Source organism: Chiloscyllium plagiosum, unplaced genomic scaffold (assembly GCF_037043375.1).
Source record: "Chiloscyllium plagiosum isolate Xiang-an unplaced genomic scaffold, Cpla_swu_hap1 HiC_scaffold_3, whole genome shotgun sequence".
Classification (NCBI taxonomy): Eukaryota; Metazoa; Chordata; class Chondrichthyes; order Orectolobiformes; family Hemiscylliidae; genus Chiloscyllium; species Chiloscyllium plagiosum.
Window position 1 is genome coordinate 155341206 of NW_028270141.1, and position 22979 is coordinate 155364184.

General features: G+C 41.2%; 1 protein-coding gene across 1 annotated transcript in view; it reads right to left on the minus strand.

Annotated features, from left to right (window-relative positions):
• LOC122540182 (dynein axonemal heavy chain 8-like) overlaps window positions 1–22979 on the minus strand; it is a 1370012-nt gene that overhangs the window by 1171240 nt on the left and 175793 nt on the right. Inside the window, exons 8-11 of the mRNA XM_087976825.1 lie at window positions 20535–20648; window positions 5294–5401; window positions 5102–5203; window positions 2554–2700 (exon numbers count right to left, since the gene is read on the minus strand). Of these exons, the coding sequence (XP_087832951.1) occupies window positions 2554–2700; window positions 5102–5203; window positions 5294–5401; window positions 20535–20648 (471 nt within the window). The remainder of the gene's footprint in view (window positions 1–2553; window positions 2701–5101; window positions 5204–5293; window positions 5402–20534; window positions 20649–22979) is intronic.

The following is a 22979-nucleotide window of genomic DNA, read 5'->3' on the forward strand; positions in this document are numbered from 1 at the left end:
ACAAATGCTCAAAATAAGTTAGTTTTTTGTAATTTAGTCTTGATTACCAAGGGGATGAAAGATTATCACGGATATGCAGGAATGTACACCTGAGGTTAAAATCAGATCAGTCATGATCTTATTGAATGGCTGAGCGGTTTACTTATGTTCTTTGTTCTTATTTTCATATATATGTGCGTGTGCCTGTATATTGAAGGCACTCTCTAAGTTGTTTTATCTCTTTCAACTGGTTGAGAGGAAATCACCTGATCTATATGTCTTCCTCACTAATCAAATTGATTCTGTATTTCAACTATCTAGGTCATGTTCTGTCCATTCATGCAATATTATATTTTTGAAAGCTTTTGAAATTGCTACCCATTCCTTCAGTTCAGACAGCTTATTTACTGTATTGTCTGTTCACATATATGTCTGTTTTGGGATTAGTTAGAATGGTAAGTGTTTACATTTTCATACCAAGAAATAAATGTGTTAAGCAATTTTACCTCAATATTGAATAAGTTAAGTTCATAATCAATAAATAATTTTCTGTTTCTTGAAGAAGCCTAGTTGATGCATCTTTTGGCCTTATGAGTAACTGCGTAAAACAATTACATTTATATTGTAACACACAGATTAATGCAACTAAAGAAAGATAGTGCATTCCCCTCCTACTCAGACTTTACATACTTATATCATCGAATCATAGAATCCCTATGGTGTGGAAACAGGCCATTTTGGCCCAACAAGTTCACACCAACCCTCCGAAGATTATCCCATCCAGCCCTGTTCTTTTCAAAATGTTTGCAAGTTCGGCAAGTAAGTCTCAAATAATACAATCTTTTAAAAAAATTGAAGTTGGTAATCCAGTGCTTCAGAATAGAGAAGCTTATTCTTTCCCGTGTTCGAGGTAACTGCATAAGATGCTGTGGAATTGGCTTTGAACGATTTTCAGATTCTCAGTTTAAAAGTGGAGTACTATTGAAGACCAGAAAGCTTCATCTGGAAGACCAGTTGAGTAGTCTTCTTTTTTCATATTTATTTAAATATTTATACACTTCGCTGGAAGATGTTTGGAGCAGACTAAAACCTGAGGCAAAGAACTTGTCTTATGAAGAAAGGGTTGGGTCCACTCTTTGGAATTAAGATGGATGACAGATGATCTTATTGAGGCATATAAAGTTCTGAGGAGGAGTTAATAGGGTAGATGCTTCTTCTTGTGGGGAAATACTGAATGGGTATGGGAAGTTTCAAATGAAGGGATGGCTCACTAAAGAGATAGAAGAGGACATTTCTCTTTTTCTCTCGGGGATGGTTATTCATTAAAACTATATTGTTTCATTTATTCTTTCATTGGACATTGGGTTTACTGGCCATAAGTTTTAGATTAGATTAGATTACTTACAGTGTGGAAGCAGGCCCTTGGGCCCAAAAATCCACACCGACCCGCTGAAGCGCAACCCACCCACACCCATTCCCCTACACTTACCCCTTCGCCTAACACTACAGGCAATTTAGCATGGCCAATTCACCTAACCTGCACATCTTTGGACTGTGGGAGGAAACCGGAGCACCCGGAGGAAACCCACGCAGACACGGGGAGAATGTGCAAACCCTACACAGTCAGTCGCCTGAGGCGGGAATTGAACCCGGGTCAATTTTTTGTTGTCCATTTTTTTACTGTTCGTGAGTTGAGTGGCTTGCAGACCACACATAAAGGTCACAAGTATTACAGGGGCCAGATGAAGTAAGAGTGGAAAATATCCTTCCTGCAAGGACATTAGTGAACCAGAAAGTTTTTTAAGAAAATTAATGACCGCTGTCAAGATCAAAAAGACTGGCATTAAATTTTGGATTTATTTCAGACTCCCACCACCTGATGTGCTTTGCTTGGTGGTCATCCATTCCCCTTTCTTCCAATTCCTTGAGCTGCGATGTGACTACCTCTCTAAACATGCTATCTACCTAGCTCTCAGCCTTGCAAATATACCACAGTGTCTCCAGCTGGTGCTTGGACTGTGTAACACAAAGCTCAAGTTTCTGCAGTTAGGAGCACTTTGTGCACACATGGTCATCTGGACAGCAGCAGGGTCCATGACTTCTCACATGTGACAGGTCATATATTCCTTTCAGATGACTTCACCTGCCATGATTTAAACTCAAATTTACTTAGTCTTACTTGCTAACTTTTCTAATTAGTTAATCTTAAAGATACTTTCTTTATCTTAATTTTAGTCTCCTCTATTTGATAACTTTTACTTCTCAGTTCCTTCTTAGTTAAACTCCCTTAATAACCTACCAGCATGTAATCCTTGATCTGCTCCTGCCCCTACTGATCTGTGAAAGTCGTTCAGAAAAACAAGACAACCGATAAAAAGAAAAGCTCCCCCCCATACTGTACCCAACTCCCTCACTTACCAAACTGCCACATTTTACTCAGTCAGTTGTGTTCTGTGTATGCTATTTAGTTACAAAATGATCTTAATTTAAATAATACCATTAGTCACTGTACAGAATAGGTGGACAAAGTCTAGATTATAACTGAATGATACGTTGTTCCAAATTTCAATTTACCTTCGCTAGTCTTTTGCAGAAAACTTCAAGTTTACCAAATATGTACATCTCTGACACATCAAATGGATTATCTTGTGCTGTCTCAGTTGTATATTTCTTTGTGTTCTGGAAGTATTTGCGATATTCCACTAACAATTTCTTACATTCCTGAAATCCAATAACATACTGTGACAGGTAATTAAATATTTACACATTTCTATTATTTTAGACTAATACAGCACACTAGGTATCGATTGAGACTATTGTGCAGACTCTGAGAGCTATCCATGTAACACCAATTCTCTTCTTTCACCATAGCCTTACAGTTTTTTCCACTGCAATGTTCGTCCTTTTTTTACATATTACTTGGGAATCTTTTTCTATCACTTTTTTTAGCAGTGTGTTTTAGAAAAGAATGATTGATCACATCATCGCTGGTTCTTTTGCTGATTAATGTAACACTGTTCCTTGATAACTGCCCCTCCATTATTCAGTTAATTCTACAACATCAAAACGAGTCATGATTTTGAACAATTCCCTCAAAACCTTAACATTTTCTTTTTCTTGAAGACAAAAATCCAGTTTCACCACAAAATCTATCAAGCCTGGTCATATTCTGTCATTTAGTAGTACAGAATTAGTTTCAGTGTCCAGTAGAAAAACATTCTCAGTGTCTACCCTATCTTCACCTTCTAATCTTGTATGCTTCAATGAGATCACCATTTGTTCTTCTAAATGCCAAAGACTATAGTCTGAACTTACTCTGCCTCTTAAGTGAAAAACCTTTCAACGCAGGGACCAATGTAGTGAAAAATTTAGAGCTGAGAGACTTTCCTACTAAAATACATTATAATATGTCCAAATTTCTTGTGGCCCCTCTGACTTTGTGGCAATTTTCATTTATGATAGAAAATACATATCAAGAAATTCCTAAATGAATATTCATTACGAAAGCAAATGAATATTCATTACCTGTGTATAACCTAGCCTATCATTAAATATATGGAGAGAAAACAAAGTTAACATTGACTGTCAGTTCTGACTGTCAGTTTGGGTCACTGGACCCGAACCGTTAACTCTGATTTCTCTCCACAGATGCTGCCAAACCTTCTGGGATCTTCCAGCAATTTCTCTTTTTGTTTTAGATTTCCAGCATCTGCAATTCTTTTGGTTTTTATCTGTCACTAAATCTACTGGCTACTTCTGTTCATGTAAGCAAAGCTTTTCTCTGTCAATTTGTACCTTCTGAATTGTTCTTCTCTTAACAATTCTAGGCTTTCCTTTTATTTCATTCTTTGGAATTTTTACTCCAGTTTGCCTTTACCTTTTCCTCTCTGTCCAGTTCAATTTTTAAAAAATTTCTTTCTTGAACTCAAACTTCCTCTTATTTCCAGCTCTTTCCAATACAAGTTGCTTTGATTGAAAACTAGCCAAAGTCAAACAGTTGGGCATGCTCACTGGGTTAGAAATACATTCAAGACTTGCCACTACAAGCATAAAAAAAAAGTCAAAACCAGCAGCTCTGCATTTGAATGCATGCATTCAGAACAAAGTAAATAAATTGATGATGCACATTGAAATAAATAAAACCTGATCAGATAACTATTACAGAAATGTGGCTGCCTGGTGAGAATTGGGACCAGAATATAAAGGAATTAGAAATTAGAAAACTAGGTAAAGGTTGAGGGGCAGCACTGTTATTCAAGGATAGCATCAGTGCAATAGTTTGAGACAACATTGATTCAAGAAATCAGGGTGAATAATCAGTTTGGATGGAAATAAGGAATAGTCAGAGGATTCACCAGTGGAAGTGTCCTGCAGTCCCCTTAAAGATTACCACAGTGGAGGACACAGTATAAAAGGAGAAGTATTAGATCCTTGTAATAGAGGGACAGCAATAATCATAGATAATTTTAATCAACATATAAATGAATTGGTCATAGCAGCCTATGAAGATTTCACGGAATAATTTTGAAAACGTTTCCAATACATCAATTAAACCTACCTCCACCAATCCAAACCTTAGCTACATGCTGTATTAAAAAAAGGTTTCTCAACCCACATTTGCTTCTTTTGCTGTGCTCTATGGTTCTTGATTTTTAGAAGTAGAAACAGTTTCTCCATGCCCAATCTGCCAGAGACTGCTAATGCTTTTGCAAAGTTGCACCAAATCTTCTCTTTAGCTTCTCCTCTCCAAGGAAAATAGTTCCAACCTATCCAATCTTTTCTCATAATCGAGGCAAAAGGATTTCATGGGATGGACATGGATAAAATGTTATACTTGCTGTGCAAACCAAATCAGGGCCCAAAAACGTAATTAAAAAAATAATTAACTTGCTATGGAGTTCAAGAGAAACCTCCATTTAAAATTACCATGTTTTCAGGTGATTAGCATTGATACATTTAAGGGAAAGCTCAACAAAAGTGGAGAAGGATGGGAAAGATACATTAATGAAGTTAGCTGAAGAAGAGTGAGATATGCTTCTGTGGAACACAAAAACCAGTTCGGCAAATGACTTGCTTCTGTGCTGTAAATATTATTTATTACCATGTAATATACAAAGATTACCTGCATCCTATTGATAACGACTTCTGAATCCTGGTCCCATACACGAGCAGTACCGTCTTCAGTGATGTATTCCTTACAGGCTGTAACCATTTGGTTTGTGATCTAAAGTTGATAACATGGAATATTACAGTACATGCAGCCTGTATGGAGATTGACTCAAAGATAAAGTGGATCATCAAATAAAATACCAACCTTAATAAAGAGAGAAGTCATCTGTTGTGAGGTGTTGTAGTACCGTGACACATTGTGGATCATTTGAATGGTATTTATCAAATTTGGAACACCTCTTGTCATAGTGACCTGTAAGTTGAATTATTCAGAAATACGATGTTGTAAAATCAAAAATATTTACAAACAATGTACAAAATTAAAAGATTTAAATAATTTACGGTCCTAGCGGAAGTCTTTTTTTAAAATATGTTAGTAAGTGCTAGTTATAACAAATATTGCCCTTGAAGTCTGGCATTTTGAAGATGGGGTGCTAATTATGTCAATCTTCCTAATGTGTGTCATTTATTAAAGTCATCTTATCTGACAAGCATCAAAAGAAAATAATTTTGGTAATGAATACGTGAACAGCAGCAACTAATTATACAAGTAGATACTTGCAAAAGTGTAGAAAACTTGGATTTACCTTAGAGTTTATTCTCCTCTATCAGTGTTACTCAGTCAGAAATCTAAACAGGTCTTCTCAGCATTTCTTTGCATTGACTAGCACTGGTGAAGTGGGACCAGCTCTAAGTAATTTCCCAACCATAATATTACAAAAGGGGCAAATTATTGTTGGTCTGGGAGGAATAATTAATTCAAGATATGCTTTCATTCAAATAGGACACAAAATGAGTGAGGCTTAAATAAATTCTTAAACATGGATATGGTCAATGTACAGGTGACATGAAACTTCAAAGAATTATAAACTGTGAGGATAGTGTGGAACTCCAAAAGGACATTGACAAGTGGTAGATTGGGCAGATGGATGACAGATTAGTTCAGTGTAGAGAAATGTGAGGTGATGCACTTTGGTCAGAAGATCATTGAAAGACAATATAAAATAAGGGATGCAATTCTAAAGACAGTGCAGGAATAGAGGGACTAAGGTGTATATGTGAACAAATCGTTGAAGGTGACAGGACAGGCAGAGAAAACATGAAATAAAGTATACAGTGTTCTTGGCTTTATTAACAGGGGCATAGAGTAGAAAAGTGTGGTGCTGGAAAAGCACAGCCGGTCATGCAGCATCTGGGGAGCAAGAAGATCGATGTTTCAAGTATGAGCTGAGCAAGGAAATAATGCTGAACTTGCACAAGACACTGGATAGACCCCAGCTGGAATAATGTTTTCAGCAACAGGCACTGGATTATAAGAAAAATGCAAATTCATTGGAGAGCATCCAGAAGTGATTTACAAGAATGGTTCCAGGTTATGAGAAACTTCAGCTATAAGAGTAGATTGAAGAAGTTGCGAGTGTTCTTCCTGGAGAGAAGAAGGCTGACAGGAGATCTGATTGATAGAACATAGAACAGTCTAGCACAGGAACTGGCCCTTCAGCCCATGATGTTGTGTCAAACAAATTAAACCAATCCCTTCTGTCTGCCCATGGTCCATATCCCTCCATTCCATCATTATTCATATGCTTATCTAAAAGTACCTTAAACGCTCTATTGTATCTGTCTCCAGCACCATACCTAGTAACGCTTCCCAGACAGCTACCACTGTCTGTGTAAAAAACCACTCACACCTCCTTTGAACTTTCCCCCTCTCACCTTAAATGCATACCCCTTATTATTAGACATTTCAACTCTGGGAAAAAAAGATTCTGACTGTCAACCATATGTATGCATCTCATAATTTTATACACTTCTGTCAAGTCTCCCCTTGGTCTCTGCTGCTCCAGAGAAAACCACCCAAGTTTTTCTAACCTCTCCTCATAGCTAAAGTTCTCTAATACAGAAGCATCCTGGTAAACCTTTTCTGCACCCTCCAAAGCCTCCGTATCTTTCCTGCAATGTGTCAAACAGATCTGAACACAAGACTCCAAGTGTGGCCTAACCAAAGCCTTGCAACATGACATCCTGACACTTTTATTCAATTCCCCAACCAATAAAGGCACCAAAGCCATACAACTTCTTCGCTACCGTATCTACTTGCGTGGCCACTTTCAGGAAGCTATGGACTTGAACTCCAAGATTCCTCTGTACATCAATGTTGTGCTGGGTCCTGCCATTAACTGTATACTTTTCCTTAACAGTAGATCTCCCAAAGTGCAGCACCTCACACTTACCCAGATTAAACTCGATCTGCCATTTGTCTGAGCATATCTGCAACAGATCTACATCCCGTTGTATCCTTTGTCATTCTTCTACACAATCTGCAACTCTCCAATCTTTGTGTCTTTTGCAAACTTACTAATCCTGTTTTTTTTCAAGTCATTTATCTATTCACTATCAACCAAGGTCCCAGTACAGATCCCTGCGGAACACCACAAGACAACCAATCTCCAGCCAGAAAAACGCTTTTCCACCACTACCCTCTGCCTTCTGTGTGTAAGCCAATTGTGAATCCAAGCAGTCAAGTCTCCATGGATCCCATACACCTTAATCTTCTCGATGAGCCTACCATGAGGACCTTGTCAAAAGCCTTACTAAAATCCATGCAGACAACATTCTTTGTTTTACCCTCATCAATCACCTTCATCACCTCCTCAAAAATTCAATTAAGTTAGTAAGACATAACCTGACTTTGACTGTCCCTAATTAGGCCATATGTTAACAAATGTGCACAAATCCTTTCCCAAACAATCCTCTCCAATAGCTTCCCAACTAACAATGTCAGACTCACCTGTCTATAGTTTCCTGGATGATCACTATTTCCTTTCTTGAAGAGAGGAATAAAATTAGCTACTATACAGTCCTCTGGGACCTCTCCAGTGTCTAGTGAGAATACAAAAATCTTTATCAAGGCCTCAGCAATCTCCTCCCTTGCCTCTCTCAATAACTGGGGGTAGTTAACATCAGGCCCTGGACATGTATCCAGCTAAATGTTTTTCGAGAGACCCAACACCTCTTCTTTCTTGATCTCATAATGTCCTAGTATATTAACATGATCCATACTAATCTCACTGTCCTCCATGTTCTTATCCTGGATGAATAATGACACAAAATACCCATTTAAGATTCTTGCCTCGAAGCACAAGTTCCCTCTTTATCCTTGAGTTGCCTCTAAGTGCGGCACAGTGATTCAGTGGTTAGCACTGCTGCTTCACAGCACGAGGGACCCAGGTTCAATTCCAATCTCGAGTGACTCTCTGCGTGGAGTTTGCACATTCTCCCCGTGTCTGCGTGGGTTTCCTCCAGGTGCACCGGTTTCGTCCCACAGTCCAAAGATGTGCAGGTTAGGTGAATTGGCCATGCTAAATTACCCATAGTGTTCAGGGATATGTAGGTTAGGTGCATTAGTCAGGGGTAAATATAGGATAATAGAGTAGGGGAATGGGTCTGGTGGGTTACTCTTCCAAGGGTTGGTGTGGACTTGTTGGGCCTGTTTCCACACTGTAGGGATTCCATGATTGTCCTATCCTCCTACAGTCATTGAGTCATAGAGATGTACAGCACGGAAACAGACCCTTCGGTCCAGCCCGTCCATGCCAACCAGATATCCCAACCCAATCTAGTCCCACCTGCCAGCACCCGCCCATATCCCTCCAAACCCTTCCTATCATATACCCATTCAAATGCCTCTTAAATGTTGCAATTGTACCAGACTCCACCACTTCCTCTGGCAGCTCATTCCATACACGTACCACCCTCTACGTGAAAAAGTTGCCCCTAAGGTCTCTTTTATATCTTTCCCCTCTCACCCTAGACCTATGCCCTCTAGTTCTGGACTCCCCGACCCCAGGGAAAAGACTTTGCCTATTTACCCGATCCATGCCCCTCATAATTTTGTAATCCTCTATAAGGTCACCCCTCAGCCTCCGACGCTCCAGGGAAAACAGCCCCAGCCTGTTCAGGCTCTCCCTATAGCTCAAATCCTCCAACCCTGGCAACATCCTTGTAAATCTTTTCTGAACCCTTTCAATTTTCACAACATCTTTCCGATAGGAAGGAGACCAGAATTGACACAATATTCCAACAGTGGCCTAACCAATGTCCTGTACAGCCACAACATGACTTCCCAACTCCTGTACTCAATACTCTGACTAATAAAGGAAAGCATACCAAATGCCTTCTTCAGTATCCTATCTACCTACGACTCCAATTTCAAGGAGCTATGAACCTGCACTCCAAGGTCTCTTTGCTCAGCAACACTCCCTAGAACCTTACCAATAAGTGTATAAGTCCTGCTAAGTTTTGCTTTCCCAAAATGCAGCACCTCGCATCTATCTGAATTGGATGGGATGGGATTACTTACAGTGTGGAACAAGTCCACACCGACCCTCCAAAGAGCAACCCACCCAGGCCCATTCCCCTACACTAACCCCTTCACCTAACACTAAGGACAATTTAGCATGGCCATTTCACCTAACCTGCACATTTTTGGACTGGGGAGGAAACTGGGGAGTAAACCCACACAGACACAGAGAGAATGTGCAAACTCCACACAGACAGTTGCCTGAGGCAGGAATTGAACCCGGGTCTCTGGCGCTGTGAGGCAGCAGCGCTAACCACTGTGTCACCCCAGGTTCATGACTTTTAGATTAGATTACTTACAGTATGGAAACAAGCCCTTTGGCCCAAAAATCCACACCGACCCTCCGAAGAGCAACCCACCCAGACCCATTCCCCTATAGTTACCCCTTCACCTAACACTATGGGCAATTTAGCATGGCTAATTCACCTAACCTGCACATTTTTGGACTGTGGGAGGAAACCAGAGCACCCGGACGAAACCCACGCAATCACGGGGAGAATGTGCAAACTCCACACAGACACAGGGAGAATGTGCAAACTCCATACAGACAGTCGCCTGAGGCGGGAATTGAACCCAGGTCTCTGGCATTGTGAGGCAGCAGTGCTAACCACTGTGTCACCATGCCACCCAATTAAACCCCATCTGCCAATTCTCAGCCCATTGGCCCATCTGGTCAAGATAGACAATAGACAATAGGTGAAGGAGTAGGCCATTCTGCCCTTCAAGCCTGCACCACCATTCATTATGATCATGGCTGATCATTCTCAATCAGTATCCTGTTCCTGCCTTATCTCCATAACCCTTGATTCCATTATCCTTGAGAGCTCTAATAACTCTTTCTTAAACGAATCCAGAGGCTGGGCCTCCACAGCCTTCTGAGGCAGTGCATCCCATACACCCACAACTCTCTGGGTGAAGATGTTTCTCCTCATCTCCTAACTGGCCTCCCCCTTATTTTGAAGCTGTGTCCTCTGGTTCGGGACTCACCCATCATCAGAAACATGTTTCCTGCCTCCAGAGTGTCCAATCCTTTCATAATCTTATATGTCTCAATCAGATCCCCTCTCAGTCTTCTAAACTCAAGGGTATACAAGCCCAGTCGCTCCAATCTTTCATTGTAAGGTAATCCCGCCATTCCAGGAATTGACCTTGTGAACCTACGCTGCACTCCCTCAATAGCCAGAATGTCTTTCCTCAAATTTGGAGACTAGAACTGCACACAGTATTCCTGGTGCGGTCTCACCAGGGCCCTGTACAGCTGCAGAAGAATCTCTTTGCTTCTATACTCAATTCCTCTTGTTATGAAGGCCAGCATGCTATTAGCTTTCTTCACTACCTGCTGTACCTGCATGCTTGCCTTCATTGACTGGTGTACAAGAACACCCAGATCGCTTTGTACTGCCCCTTTACCTAACTTGACTCCATTTAGGTAGTAATCTGCCTTCCTGTTCTTGCCACCAAAGTGGATAACCATACATTTATCCACATTAAACTGCATCTGCCATGCATCTGTCCACTCACCTAATCTGTCCAGGTCACCCTGTAATCTCCTAACATCCTCCTCACATTTCACCCTGCCACCCAGCTTTGTATCATCAGCAAATTTGCTAATGTTACTATTAATACCATCTTCTATATCATTAATATATATTGTAAAAAGCTGCGGTCCCAGCACTGATCCCTGCGGTACCCCACTGGTCACTGCCTGCCATTCCGAAATGGAGCCGTTTATCACTACTCTTTGTTTCCTATTAGCCAACCAACTTTCAATCCAAGTTAGTACTTTGCCCCCAATACCATGCGCCCTAATTTTGCTCACTAACCTCCTATGTGGGACTTTATCAAAAGCTTTCTGAAAGTCCAGGTACGCTACATCTACTGGATCTCCCTCGTCAATCTTCAGAGTTACATCCTCAAAAAATTCCAGAAGATTAGTCAAGCATGATTTCCCCTTCATAAATCCATGCTGACTCTGACCTATCCTGTTACTGCTATCCAGATGTGTCGTAATTTCATCCTTTATAATTGACTCCAGCATCTTTCCCACCACTGAGGTCAGACTAACTGGTCTATAATTTCCTGCTTTCTCTCTTGCTCCTTTCTTAAAAAGTGGTACAACATTAGCCACCCTCCAATCCGCTGGAACTGATCCCGAATCTATTGAACTCTAGAAAATAATCACCAACGCATCCACGATTTCTAGAGCCACCTCCTTCAGTCCCCTTGGATGTAGACCATCAGGCCCCAGGGACTTATCAGCCTTCAGACCTAACAGTCTCTCCAACACCAATTCCTGGCAAATATAAATTCCCTTAAGTTCAGGTTCTTCAGCCACTGTTACCTCTGGGAGATTGCTTGTGTCTTCCCCAGTGAACACAGATCTGAAGCACCAATTCAACTCTTCTGCCATTTCTTTGTTCCCCTTAATATATTCCCCTGTTTCTGTCTCCAAGGGCCCAATTTTAGTCTTTACCATTTTTTTCCTTTTCACATACCTAAAAAAGCTTTTACTATCCTCCTTTATATTTTTAGGCGAAAGTGAGGACTGCAGATGCTGGAGATCAGAGCTGAAAAATGTGTTGCTGGAAAAGCGCAGCAGGTCAGGCAGCATCCAAGGAACAGGAGAATCGACGTTTCGGGCATAAGCCCTTCTTCAGGAATGATTCCTGAAGAAGGGCTTATGCCCGAAACCTCGATTCTCCTGCTCCTTGGATGCTGCCTGACCTGCTGCTCTTTTCCAGCAACACATTTTTCAGCTCCTTTATATTTTTGGCCAGTTTACCTTCTTACCTCATTTTTCCTCTGCATATTTCCTTCCTAGTAATCCTCTGTTGTTCTTTAAAAGCTTCCCAGTCCTCCGTTTTCTCACTCATCTTTGCTATGTTATACTTTTTCTCTTTTGACTTTATATGTTTCTTAACTTTCCTCGTCAGCCACGGCTACCCCTGCCTCCTCATAGGATCTTTCTTCCTTTTTGGAATGAACTGATCCTGCATCTTCTGCATTATACCCAAAAATATCTGCCATTGTTCCTCCACTGTCATCCCTGCTAAGGTATTGCATCATTGAACTTTGGCCAGCTCCTCCCTCAAAGCTCCATAGTTCCCTTTATTCAACTGAAATATTGTCACTACCGATTGTACCCTCTCCCTTTCAAATTGCAGATTGAAGCTTATTGTATTATGGTCACTACCTCCTAATGGCTCCTTCACTTCGAGGTCCCTAATCAATTCTGGTTCGTTGCTCAATACTAAATCCAGAATTGCCTTCTCCCTGGTAGGCTCCAGCACCAGCTGTTCTGAGAATCCATCTCGGAGGCACTCCACAAAGTCTCTTTCTTGAGGGCCAATACCATCCTGATTCTCCCAGTCTACCTGCAAGTTGAAATCCCCCATAACAACTGTAGTAACATCTTTGCAACAGGCCAATTTCAGCTCCTTATTCAACTTACACCCTACATCCATACTACTGTTTGGGGGCCTGTAGATGACTCCCAAGAGGGTCTTTCTACCCTTAGAATTTCTCAGCTCTATCCATACTGACTCTACATAGAACATAAAACATAGAAGAATACAGCGCAGTACAGGCCCTTCGGCCCTCGATGTTGCGCCGATCCAAGCCCACCTAACCTACGCTAGCCCACTATCCTCCATATGCCTATCCAATGCCCGCTTAACTGCCCATAATGAGGGAGAGTCCACCACTGCTACTGGCAGGGCATTCCATGAACTCACGACTCGCTGAGTAAAGAACCTACTCCTAACATTTGTCCTATACCTACCCCCCCTTAATTTAAAGCTATGCCCCCTTGTAATAGCTGAATCCTCTGATTCTAGGTCCCCCACGCAAGGGACTGAATATGATCCCTTACCAACAGAGCCATCCCACCCCCTCTGCCCGTCAGTCTGTCCTTATGATAGCACGTATAGCCTTGAATATTCATTTCCCAGGCCCTGTCCACTTGAAGCCACATCTCAGTTATCCCCACAATATCGTAGCTGCCAATTTCCAAAAGAGCCTCAAGCTCATCCATCTTATTTCTAATACTTCGTGCATTCATATATAGTATTTTTAAGTTATTACTGCCCTCACCCTTCCTATCAATCCCTATTTCACTCAACCTTACGGCATGATCCCTTTCTGAGTTTTCTGCATCATTGATACCGTTGTCTTTCTTGACTTCCCTTGTTCTAACTTTCCCTTCAATTTCCTTCTTAAACTTTCAGTTTGTCTCCCTCCCCCCCCGCTATTTATTTAGTTTAAACGCAGCTGTTGTATTCTGAGTTACCTTCTTGATTTTAATGTATGTATTAAATGCCTTGGGATTCTCTTTAATCCTACTTGCCAAGGACATGTCATGGCCAATGTCGTTGCTCTCCTAATTCCCTGCTTGTGGTCTTTCTTGGTTGCTTTATATTCCTCACAGGTCCGGTCCAATTTTACCTTCCTGAATATTGCATATGCTTCTTTTTCCCTTTTTGACTAAATTCACAAACTCCCTCATTATCCAAGGATCCCTTACTTTGACATCCTTGTCTTTCCTCCTTACTGGAACATGCCAATTCTGAACTCCGATCAGTTGGTCTTTAAACAACGCCCACATGTCGCGTGTGGACTTGCCTGATAACAGCTGTTCCCAATTAACTCTCCCTAACTCCCTGCCTAATACTATCGTAATTTGCCCTTCTTCAATTTTTTTCAAAAGCATGACTTGGCTGGGCAGAGTAGATTGGGTGAAGCTACTTTCGCTTGAAAAAGAATCATGAAAAAAAGGGCATGGATTTTTGCGATTTTTGAGAAGATTTGTTGCTCAGGTTAAGGTTCGGGTTGCAAAGTTGCTCGCTGAACTGGAAGGTTTGTTCTCAGACCCTTTGTCACCATGCTAGGTAACATCATCAGTGAGCCTCCGGTGAAGTGCTGGTGTTCTGTCTCACTTTCTATTTATGTTTGTTGGTTGGTTAAGGTGGGTGATATCATTTCCGGTTCTTTTTCTCAGAAGTTGGTAAATGGGGTTCAAATTGATGTGTTTATTGATGGAGATCTAGTTTGGATGCCAAGCCTCTAGGAATTCCCATGTGTATCTCCGTTTAGCCAGTCCTGAGATGGATGTGTTGACCCAGTCAAATAGATGCTCTTCTTTGTCTGTATGTAAGGATACTAGTGATAGTAGGGCATGTCTTTTGGTGGCTAGTTGGTGTTCGTGTATCCTGGTAGGTAGTTTTCTGCCTGTCTTTCTGATGTAGTGTTTGGTTACAGTCCTTGCAGCGTATTTTGTAAATGACACTCAATTTGCTGGTTGTTGGTATAGGGTCCTTTAGGTTCATCAGTAGCTGTTTCAGTGTGTTGGTAGGTTTGTGGGCCACCATGATGCCAAGAGGCCAGAGTAACCAGGTAGTCAGCTCCGAGATGTCTTTGATGTATGGTGGTGTGGCTAGGGTTTCTGGGCATGTTGTGTCGACTTGTTTGGGATTGTTCGAGCCACAACACGCTGCAGCACGAGCAGCAATAGAAAAACACTTATATAGCACACTCAAGAACAACAGGTGCCAGATAAATGCAGGCAGAAATGGGTACTGCAGATGCTGGAGATTCGAGTCAAGATTAGAGTGGAAAAGCACAGCAGGTCAGGCAGCTTCCGAGCAGCAGGAAAATCGACGTTTTGGGCAAAAGCACTTCACCAGGATTCCTGATGAAGGACTTTTGCCCGAAATGTCGATTTTCCCGCTTCTCGCTTGCTGCCTGACTTGTTGTGCTTTTCCAGCACTATTCTCATCTTGACTTGATAAACACAGTCCACTGATTCTTAAACAACAATTCCAAACAAGTAGACACTACATGCCCAAAAACCCTAGCCACACTACGATACATCAATACATCTTGGAGATGCTGACCAGACTACTCTGACCCCTTGGCATTGTGGTAGCCCACAAACCTACCAACACACTGAAATAGCTACCGCTGAACCTAAAGGACCCTATACCAACATCCAGAAAAAGTAATGTCATTTACAAAATACCCTGCAAGGACTGTAACAAACACTACATTGTACAGACAGGCAGAAAGCTAGCCACCAGGATACATAAACACCAACTGGCCACCAAAGGTCAAGACCCACTATCACTAGTATCCTTACATACAGATTAAGAAGGACACCAGTTCGACTGGGGCAACACAACCATCCTCGGACAGGCTAAACAGAGACACGTACGGCTTAGTCAGCATGGCTTCATCAATGAAAGGTTTTTGAGTGCATTTAAATCAGAGATAGTTACCATCTTGCTTAGTGAAGGGATCAAGAGTTACAGGAGTAGGCAGGAGTATGGGGTTGTGAAACGTATCAGTTATAATCAAATAGTGCAGCAGAATTGATGGGCCAAATGGTCTAATTCTTGCCCAAATTGTATGACCTTATGGTCATTTCAAGTTTTCTTAACTCTATGCCCCTTTCCATTACCCTTTGTTGTTCTTTTTGCTTCCTTCCTTGTTCCTCTGTTTTTCACTTTCCTCAACTTCCACTATCCTCTGTTTTCTTCTAACTCAATTTTTTTTCATTTCTAAGTGTATCTTGACTAATTTTAGCCATGACACCTGAATTTCATTTTCTTTTCTTCAAATTCTAAATATGGGATAATCACTTGAAACATCAAATCCTTACGAGATGCTACTTTTATTTCTACCTTCAATATATCTGCCGTAATTTCTCAGTTTCACTATAATCAAGGATTTCAAATAATCCAGTTATGGTTTGAATTCCAGTCAACTCTGACCGAAAATTAAAACCAGGTTCGAACTCTGTATAGTAACTTCACTGCAACACAGTTGCTTTATGTTCAGAACCACAACTTAGCCATCATCTCAAAAAGGAAGACACAAACCCTTTTTAACTCCAGTATATTCAAATCCCAGCTGAGCCTCCAATTGTTATGATCCCAGCTGATGTTATTACCAGACAAGTCAGATCCCAAATGAAATCTGGGTTGATAGGCTTTTTTTTTGTCTATTTTGCAAAGTGATCTCTCAGTGTAGCATAAGCATGCACATCTGCAGATGTGAGACTAACTATGCAACAGAAGTTTATTATGCAGAAGAAAAACAAGATAGAGTAAACCAAGCTATTTCCATGTAAACCAACTTGAAACATTAAAAATAAACAGTAAAATATAACATTCTATTGATTGCAACAGTAAACCTTTATAACAAATAAATACCAGAGAAAGTTCACTTCTCTATCCCGTCTATAGAGTTAACTTAAGTGTTACTTATAATTCCTGGTCTTGAGAGTTTGATAGCCTCCTCCTTAAGCTTAGAATTCTCAGCTCTTAATATGCCCTTCAGAATTCTATCAAAACACTTCTTGTCTAGAGCTTTTAAACTGAAAGACTTGCACAGAGGTAACATACTTCCTAACTTTTCTGAACAAACTCATTCTTCTCAGAGAAACTGTTTCATACATCCAACAAGCAGGACATTGGTAAACTGAAACAAAAATGTTTCTAAGCTATGGGTGTTTCCCCAAGCAAAAAAAATTACTGAACCTTCTAATTGAAAGCAAGTTATTGCTCTTCAGTGCTTATTCTGTCCGCACATAAAACTCTCTCAGTGCAAACAAATTTGCACCGAGGAACTGTTTCACTCATACAGATTTTTATAAAACATTGGCTGCAGAAATACTGACAAGTTAATCATTAATGTCTGTTACATACAGTTCCCAAAACACATATGCCACTATTTCAAAATTCAAACTCTAAAACAATTCAAATATATATTAATCACAGACCTTACAAAACAGTGGCCTTCCTGGTGCCAAATCCCTTGTTTCCAAATTATTTAATGTTACCAGAGGATGGGATCTGGGTTAGGGAGGGGAGCATCAGGTACCTGCCAGTCTTCAGCATATTGGCAAAAAGGATTAGGGAAAACCAAAACGCATTCTACACCTACGTCAGGAATTAGAGAGTGTCCAGAGAGAGGGTAGGGTCGATCACGATAGTGGAGGGAACTTGTGCCTGGAGTCTGAAGAGGTAAGGGAGGCCCTAAATGAGTTTTTTGCTTCAGTATTCACTAGAGAGAGGGATCTTGTTAATAGTGAGAATACCGTGGACCAGGTAAACAGGCTTTAACAGACTTATATTAAGAAAGTGGATGTGCTGGAAATTCTGGGAAGCATCAAGATTGATAAGTCCCCAGGGCCGGACCAGATATAGATCAGAGTGGTGCTAGAAAGGCACAGCAGGTCAGGCAGCATCCGAGAAGCAGGAAATTCGACGTTTCGGGCAACAAAACGTCCTGCTTGTTGGATGTATGAAACAGTTTCTCAGAGAAGAATGAGTTTGTTCAGAAAAGTTAGGAAGTATGTTACCTCAGTGCAAGTCTTTCAGTTTAAAAGCTCTAGACAAGAAGTGTTTTGATAGCATTCTGAAGGGCTTTTGCCTGAAACATCGATTTTCCTGCTCCTCGGATGCTGCCTGACCTGCTGTGCTTTTCTAGCACCACTCTGATCTAAACTCTGGTTTCCAGCATCTGCAGTCCTCACTTTTGGCCGGACCAGATATATCCAAGTTAGTCCAGGAAGCAAGGGAAGAGATTGCTGCACCCCTGGCAATGATCTTTGTATCCTCACTCTCCAACTGGAGTAGTACTGGATGATTAAACAGAGGCAAATGTTGTTCCTCTGTTTAAAAAAGGGAATACTGAAATCCCTGGGAATTATAGACCAGACAGTCTTATGTCTGTGGAAGCAAGGTACTAAAAAGGATTCTGAGAGATAGGGTTTATGACTATTTGGAAAAACGTAGTTGATTAAAGATAGTCAACATGGTTTTGTGAGGGGTAGGTCATGCCTCAAAAGCCTGATTGAGTTCTTTCAAGATGTGACGAGACAAGTTGATGAAGGTCGAGCAGTGAATGTGGTGTATATGGATTTCAGTAAGACATTTGATAAAGTTCCCCACAGTGGGCTCATTCAGAAAGTTAGGAGTTCTGGGATACAGGGAAATTTGCTTGTCTGGATACAGAATTGGCTGGTGGTAGTGGATGGAAAGTTTTCCGCCTGGAGCTCGGTGACCAGTGGTGTTCAGCAGGGATCTTTTCTTAGGCCTCTGCTCTTTGTAGTTTTTATAAATTACTTGGATGAAGAAGTGGAAGGGTGGGTTGGTAAGTTTACCGATGATACAAAGGTCGGTGGTTCTGTAGATAGTGTTAAGGATTGTTGCAGGCTACAACAAGACATTGACAGGATGCAGAGCTGGGCTGAGAAGTGGCAGATGGAGTTCAACTTGGATAAATGCGAAGTGATTCATTTTGGAAAGTTGAATTTGAATGCTGAACACAGGGTTAAAGACAGGATTCTGGGCAATGTGGAGGTACAGCAGGATCTTGGGATCCATGTACATAGATCCCTCAAAGTTGCCACCCAAGTTGACAGGATTGTTAAGAAGGCATATGATGTTTTGGCTTTCATTAACAGGGGAATTCAGTCTAAGAGCCATGAGGTTTTGCTGCAGCTCTATAAAACCCTGGTTAGACCACATATGGAATATTGTGTCCAGTTCTGGTCACCTTATTATAGAAAGGGTGTAGATGCTTTAGAGAGGGTGCAGCGGAGATTTACCAGGATGCTGCCTGGATTGGAAGTCTTGTCTCATGAAGAGAGGTTGAGTGAGGTAGGGCTTTTCACACTGGAGAGAACAAGGAAGAGAGGTGACTTGACAGATGTGTACAAGGTAATGAGAGGCATAGGTAGAGTAGATAGCCAGAGACTTTTCCCCAGGGCAGAAAATGCTGTCATGAGGGGTCATAGTGTTAAGGTGATTGGTGTAAGGTATAGGGGCAATGTCAGAGGTAGGTTCTTTACGCAGAGAGTTGTGGGTGTAAGGAATTCACTGCCAGTGAGGGTAGTAGAATCAGAGACATCAGGGATAGTTAAGCCACTGCTGGACGAGCAGATGGATGGCAGTAAATTGAGGGGTGTGTAGGTTAGGTTGATCTTAGATTAAGATAAATGCTCAGCACAACATCATGGACCAAAGAGCCTGTACTGTTCTATGTTCTATATTGAAGCCCTCATGTGACCAAGTCATCCCAGAGGAAAAAAATCAGTTAAAAATCAGTGATGTTTGGAAATGGGCATATCAGCAATATTGTATCTCTGTTTTGAAGTGTACTTGATGAGTTGGACCAACATGTGTTACTCGTATGATTTACTGTTTTTTTTCTGGCTGACTACTTAAGGGTCTCATCCTGCCTGTTGTTATTTCATTCACATCAGTGAATGCCTATATCGTGTGGGCTTCCAGAAGGAAATGTGCAATAACACTTCCAAATGATACAAATCAAACTGATCCATCTAGCAAACTTCAGATTGGAGCTCCAGAACAATCAATATGTTAATTTCCAAGTATTACTGGCTTGCTCTTGCTCCTTCTCTCTGACAATCATAGCATCTTTTGCAGTGTATGCTAATGTCAGATGTAGTAAGTACTACATTTGGACAGACCAAATGCTATCAGCCTGTTCAAATGGCAAACAGACTTGATGGGCCGAATGACATAATTATGCTCCTATATCTTATGAACCTTTGAACTGGAGACATAATCCCTTTTCGAGCAAAACAGTGAAACCTGTGAATGGGAAATCTGCCCCCAACACAGCTTGATGTTGAACCCAGGTGGCATTTTGGCTGACAATCTTCTGAGGGAGGACTTCCTTTCTCTGAATGCAAAAATCCCACCTCCTGGTTAGTAACAACTAAATCATCTCCCAGCTATACTCACCATTGATTTTTCAGTGGTAGTTGTGGGGAAATAACAATTCCCATAAGATCCAGTGTATGGGTTGTATATAGTCAACACACAATCCTTGCTTAAAATCAAGATTTTTAACCTGGAGACTTCTTGTTGGCTCAAAATTCTATCTTCAAACTTGAAGCACCATAGTAAGGAGATGAGAATTTCATCCTTCATTGCTAACATTTTTTGTCATGAGAAAATCAGACTGATAGCATTAATAATGAATAATTAATTACCGGATCAGAATTGTAAAGTGGCTGACAAACTTTCTCCAGTGCCTGCAGGAACTTCACATTGTCCTTTGCTTCATTAGCTGCATCAGTGATTTGAGAATCCAACTCTAACCACATCTGGAGAAAAAAAATTAAAACATTTCAAACTACTTCATTTGTTGTTGATACATCTTAAACTAACTTCAAGAGTAAACCAAAATTGGCTCTGCAGTCTCAAACGTTGCTGCCAATTTTGTTTAAACACTCTCAACAATTTTAGCAACCCAAATCACACACAATTTTGACAATCCACCTGGATTGCACTTAGAAACTCAGAATCATAGAATGTTACTGCACAGGAAGAATTCATTCAGCCTATTGCATCTACACCAGCTGTATAAACTCACCACCCACTCCGATTCCACGTTCCAGGACCTAGTTAGTAACCTTGCAGGCTACAGTGCATCAAGTACATATCCAGGTTCCATTGAAATGAGTTAAGGGTTTCCACCTTAACTGCTAGTATGGGCAGCAAATTCCAGATGCCCACCATCATCCATGTAACCGAAATCTTTTCCTCATGTCCCTCCAATCCTTCTCCCAATTACTTTCAATCTATGCCCTTAGGTAAGTGACATTGCTACCAAGAGAAATGGATATTCCCTGTCCACCTTAACTAAGCCTTAATTTTGTATACTTCAATTAAGTCACCATTCATTCTCATCTGCTCAAAGGAAAACAAACCTAACCTACCGAATATTTACCTATAAATATATTTTTTAAGCCTTAGCAACATTCCTGTAAATGTGCTGTGTACTCATTCTAAAGCAATCATGTTGTTCCTCTAATATGATGAGCAGGAACGTTCCAGCTGCGGCACAGCCAGTGTCTTACATACTTTCAGCACAATCTCCCTACTTTTAAAAAATAAGAACAAAGAAAACTTACAGTCCAGGAACAGGCCCTTTGGCCCTCCAAGCCCGAGCCGATCCAAATGTACTGTCTAAATCTGTCAGTCAATTCCTAAGCATCTGTATCCCTCTGCTCCCTACCTACTCATGCATTTGTCCAGACGCATCTTAAATGAATCTACCGTGCCTGCCTCTACTACCTCTGCTGGTAATACGTTCCAAACGCCCACCACCCTCTGTGTGAAGTACTTATCACGTGTATCCCCCTTAAACTTTCCACCTCTCACCTTGAAAGTGTGACCTCTCGTTATGGAATTCTTCACCCTGGGAAAAAGCTTGTCTCTATCCACCCTATCTATACCCTTCATGATTTTGTAAACCTCAATCAGGTCCCCCGCAATCTCCTTTTTGCTTATTGGGATGAAGTGCCTGTTTCCACACTGTAGAGAATCGAGTCTAATCTATTTACAACTGGGCCAATGGTTGGGTGCCACAGTATTCTAAATGCGGCCGAACCAGCGTCGTGTGCAACTTTAACATGACTTGACAGCTCTTATACTCAATACCCCGTCCAATGAAGGCAAGCAGACTATATGCCTTCTTGACCAGTCTATCCACCTGTGCAGCCACCTTCAGGGTACAATGGACCTGTACTCCCAGATCTCTCTGCTCATTAACTTTTCCCAAGGCTCTTCCGTTCATTGTATAATTCGCTGTAGAATTAGTCTTGCCTAAATGCAGCACCTCACATTTTTCTGGATTGAAAACCATCTGCCACTTTTCTGCCTAACTCTCCAGTCTATGTCCTCCTGTATTCTCTGACAGTCTCTTATGCATTCTGGTACTCCACCAATCTTCGTGTCATCTGCAAACTTGCTAATCATACCAACAGTGCCCTCTTCCAGATCATTTATGTATATTACAAACAACAGTGGCCCCAACACTGACCCCTGCGGAACACCACTGGTCACCTTTCTCCATTTCGAGAAACTCCCTTCAACTACCACTCTGTCTCCTGTTGCTCAACCAGTTCTTTATCCACCTAGCTAGAACACCCTGCACACCATGTGACTTCACTTTCTCCGTTAGTCTACCATGGGGGACCTTATCAAACGCCTTACTAAAGTCCATGTATATGACATCAACAGCCCTTCCTTTATGTTCAATACCCTGTCGAATGAAAAAAGTATCTCATATATTTTCTTATACCTTGTCTTTTTTCTGGCTATCTTCAGGAGCCCTGTGGGTATGCACTCTGAGGTCTCTCACTTATGGTCTTAAGATAGAGGTGCAGAAGTGGGCCATTCAGCCTATTGCATTTGCTCCACCCATTCAATGAGAACATGGCTGATCTGCTAATCCTTAACTCCATCTGCCTACCTTTTCCCTATCATCCTTGATTCTTTTACTGATTAAAAATCTATCAACCTCAGCCTTGAATATACTTAATGCCACATCTCGACAAGGCAACAGACTATTCTAGGCTGGGTAGTGTGCAATTAGAAAGGAGTCATTAAAAATTTTGTTGAGCCAGATTCCTTGATTGGGTGCTTCATTA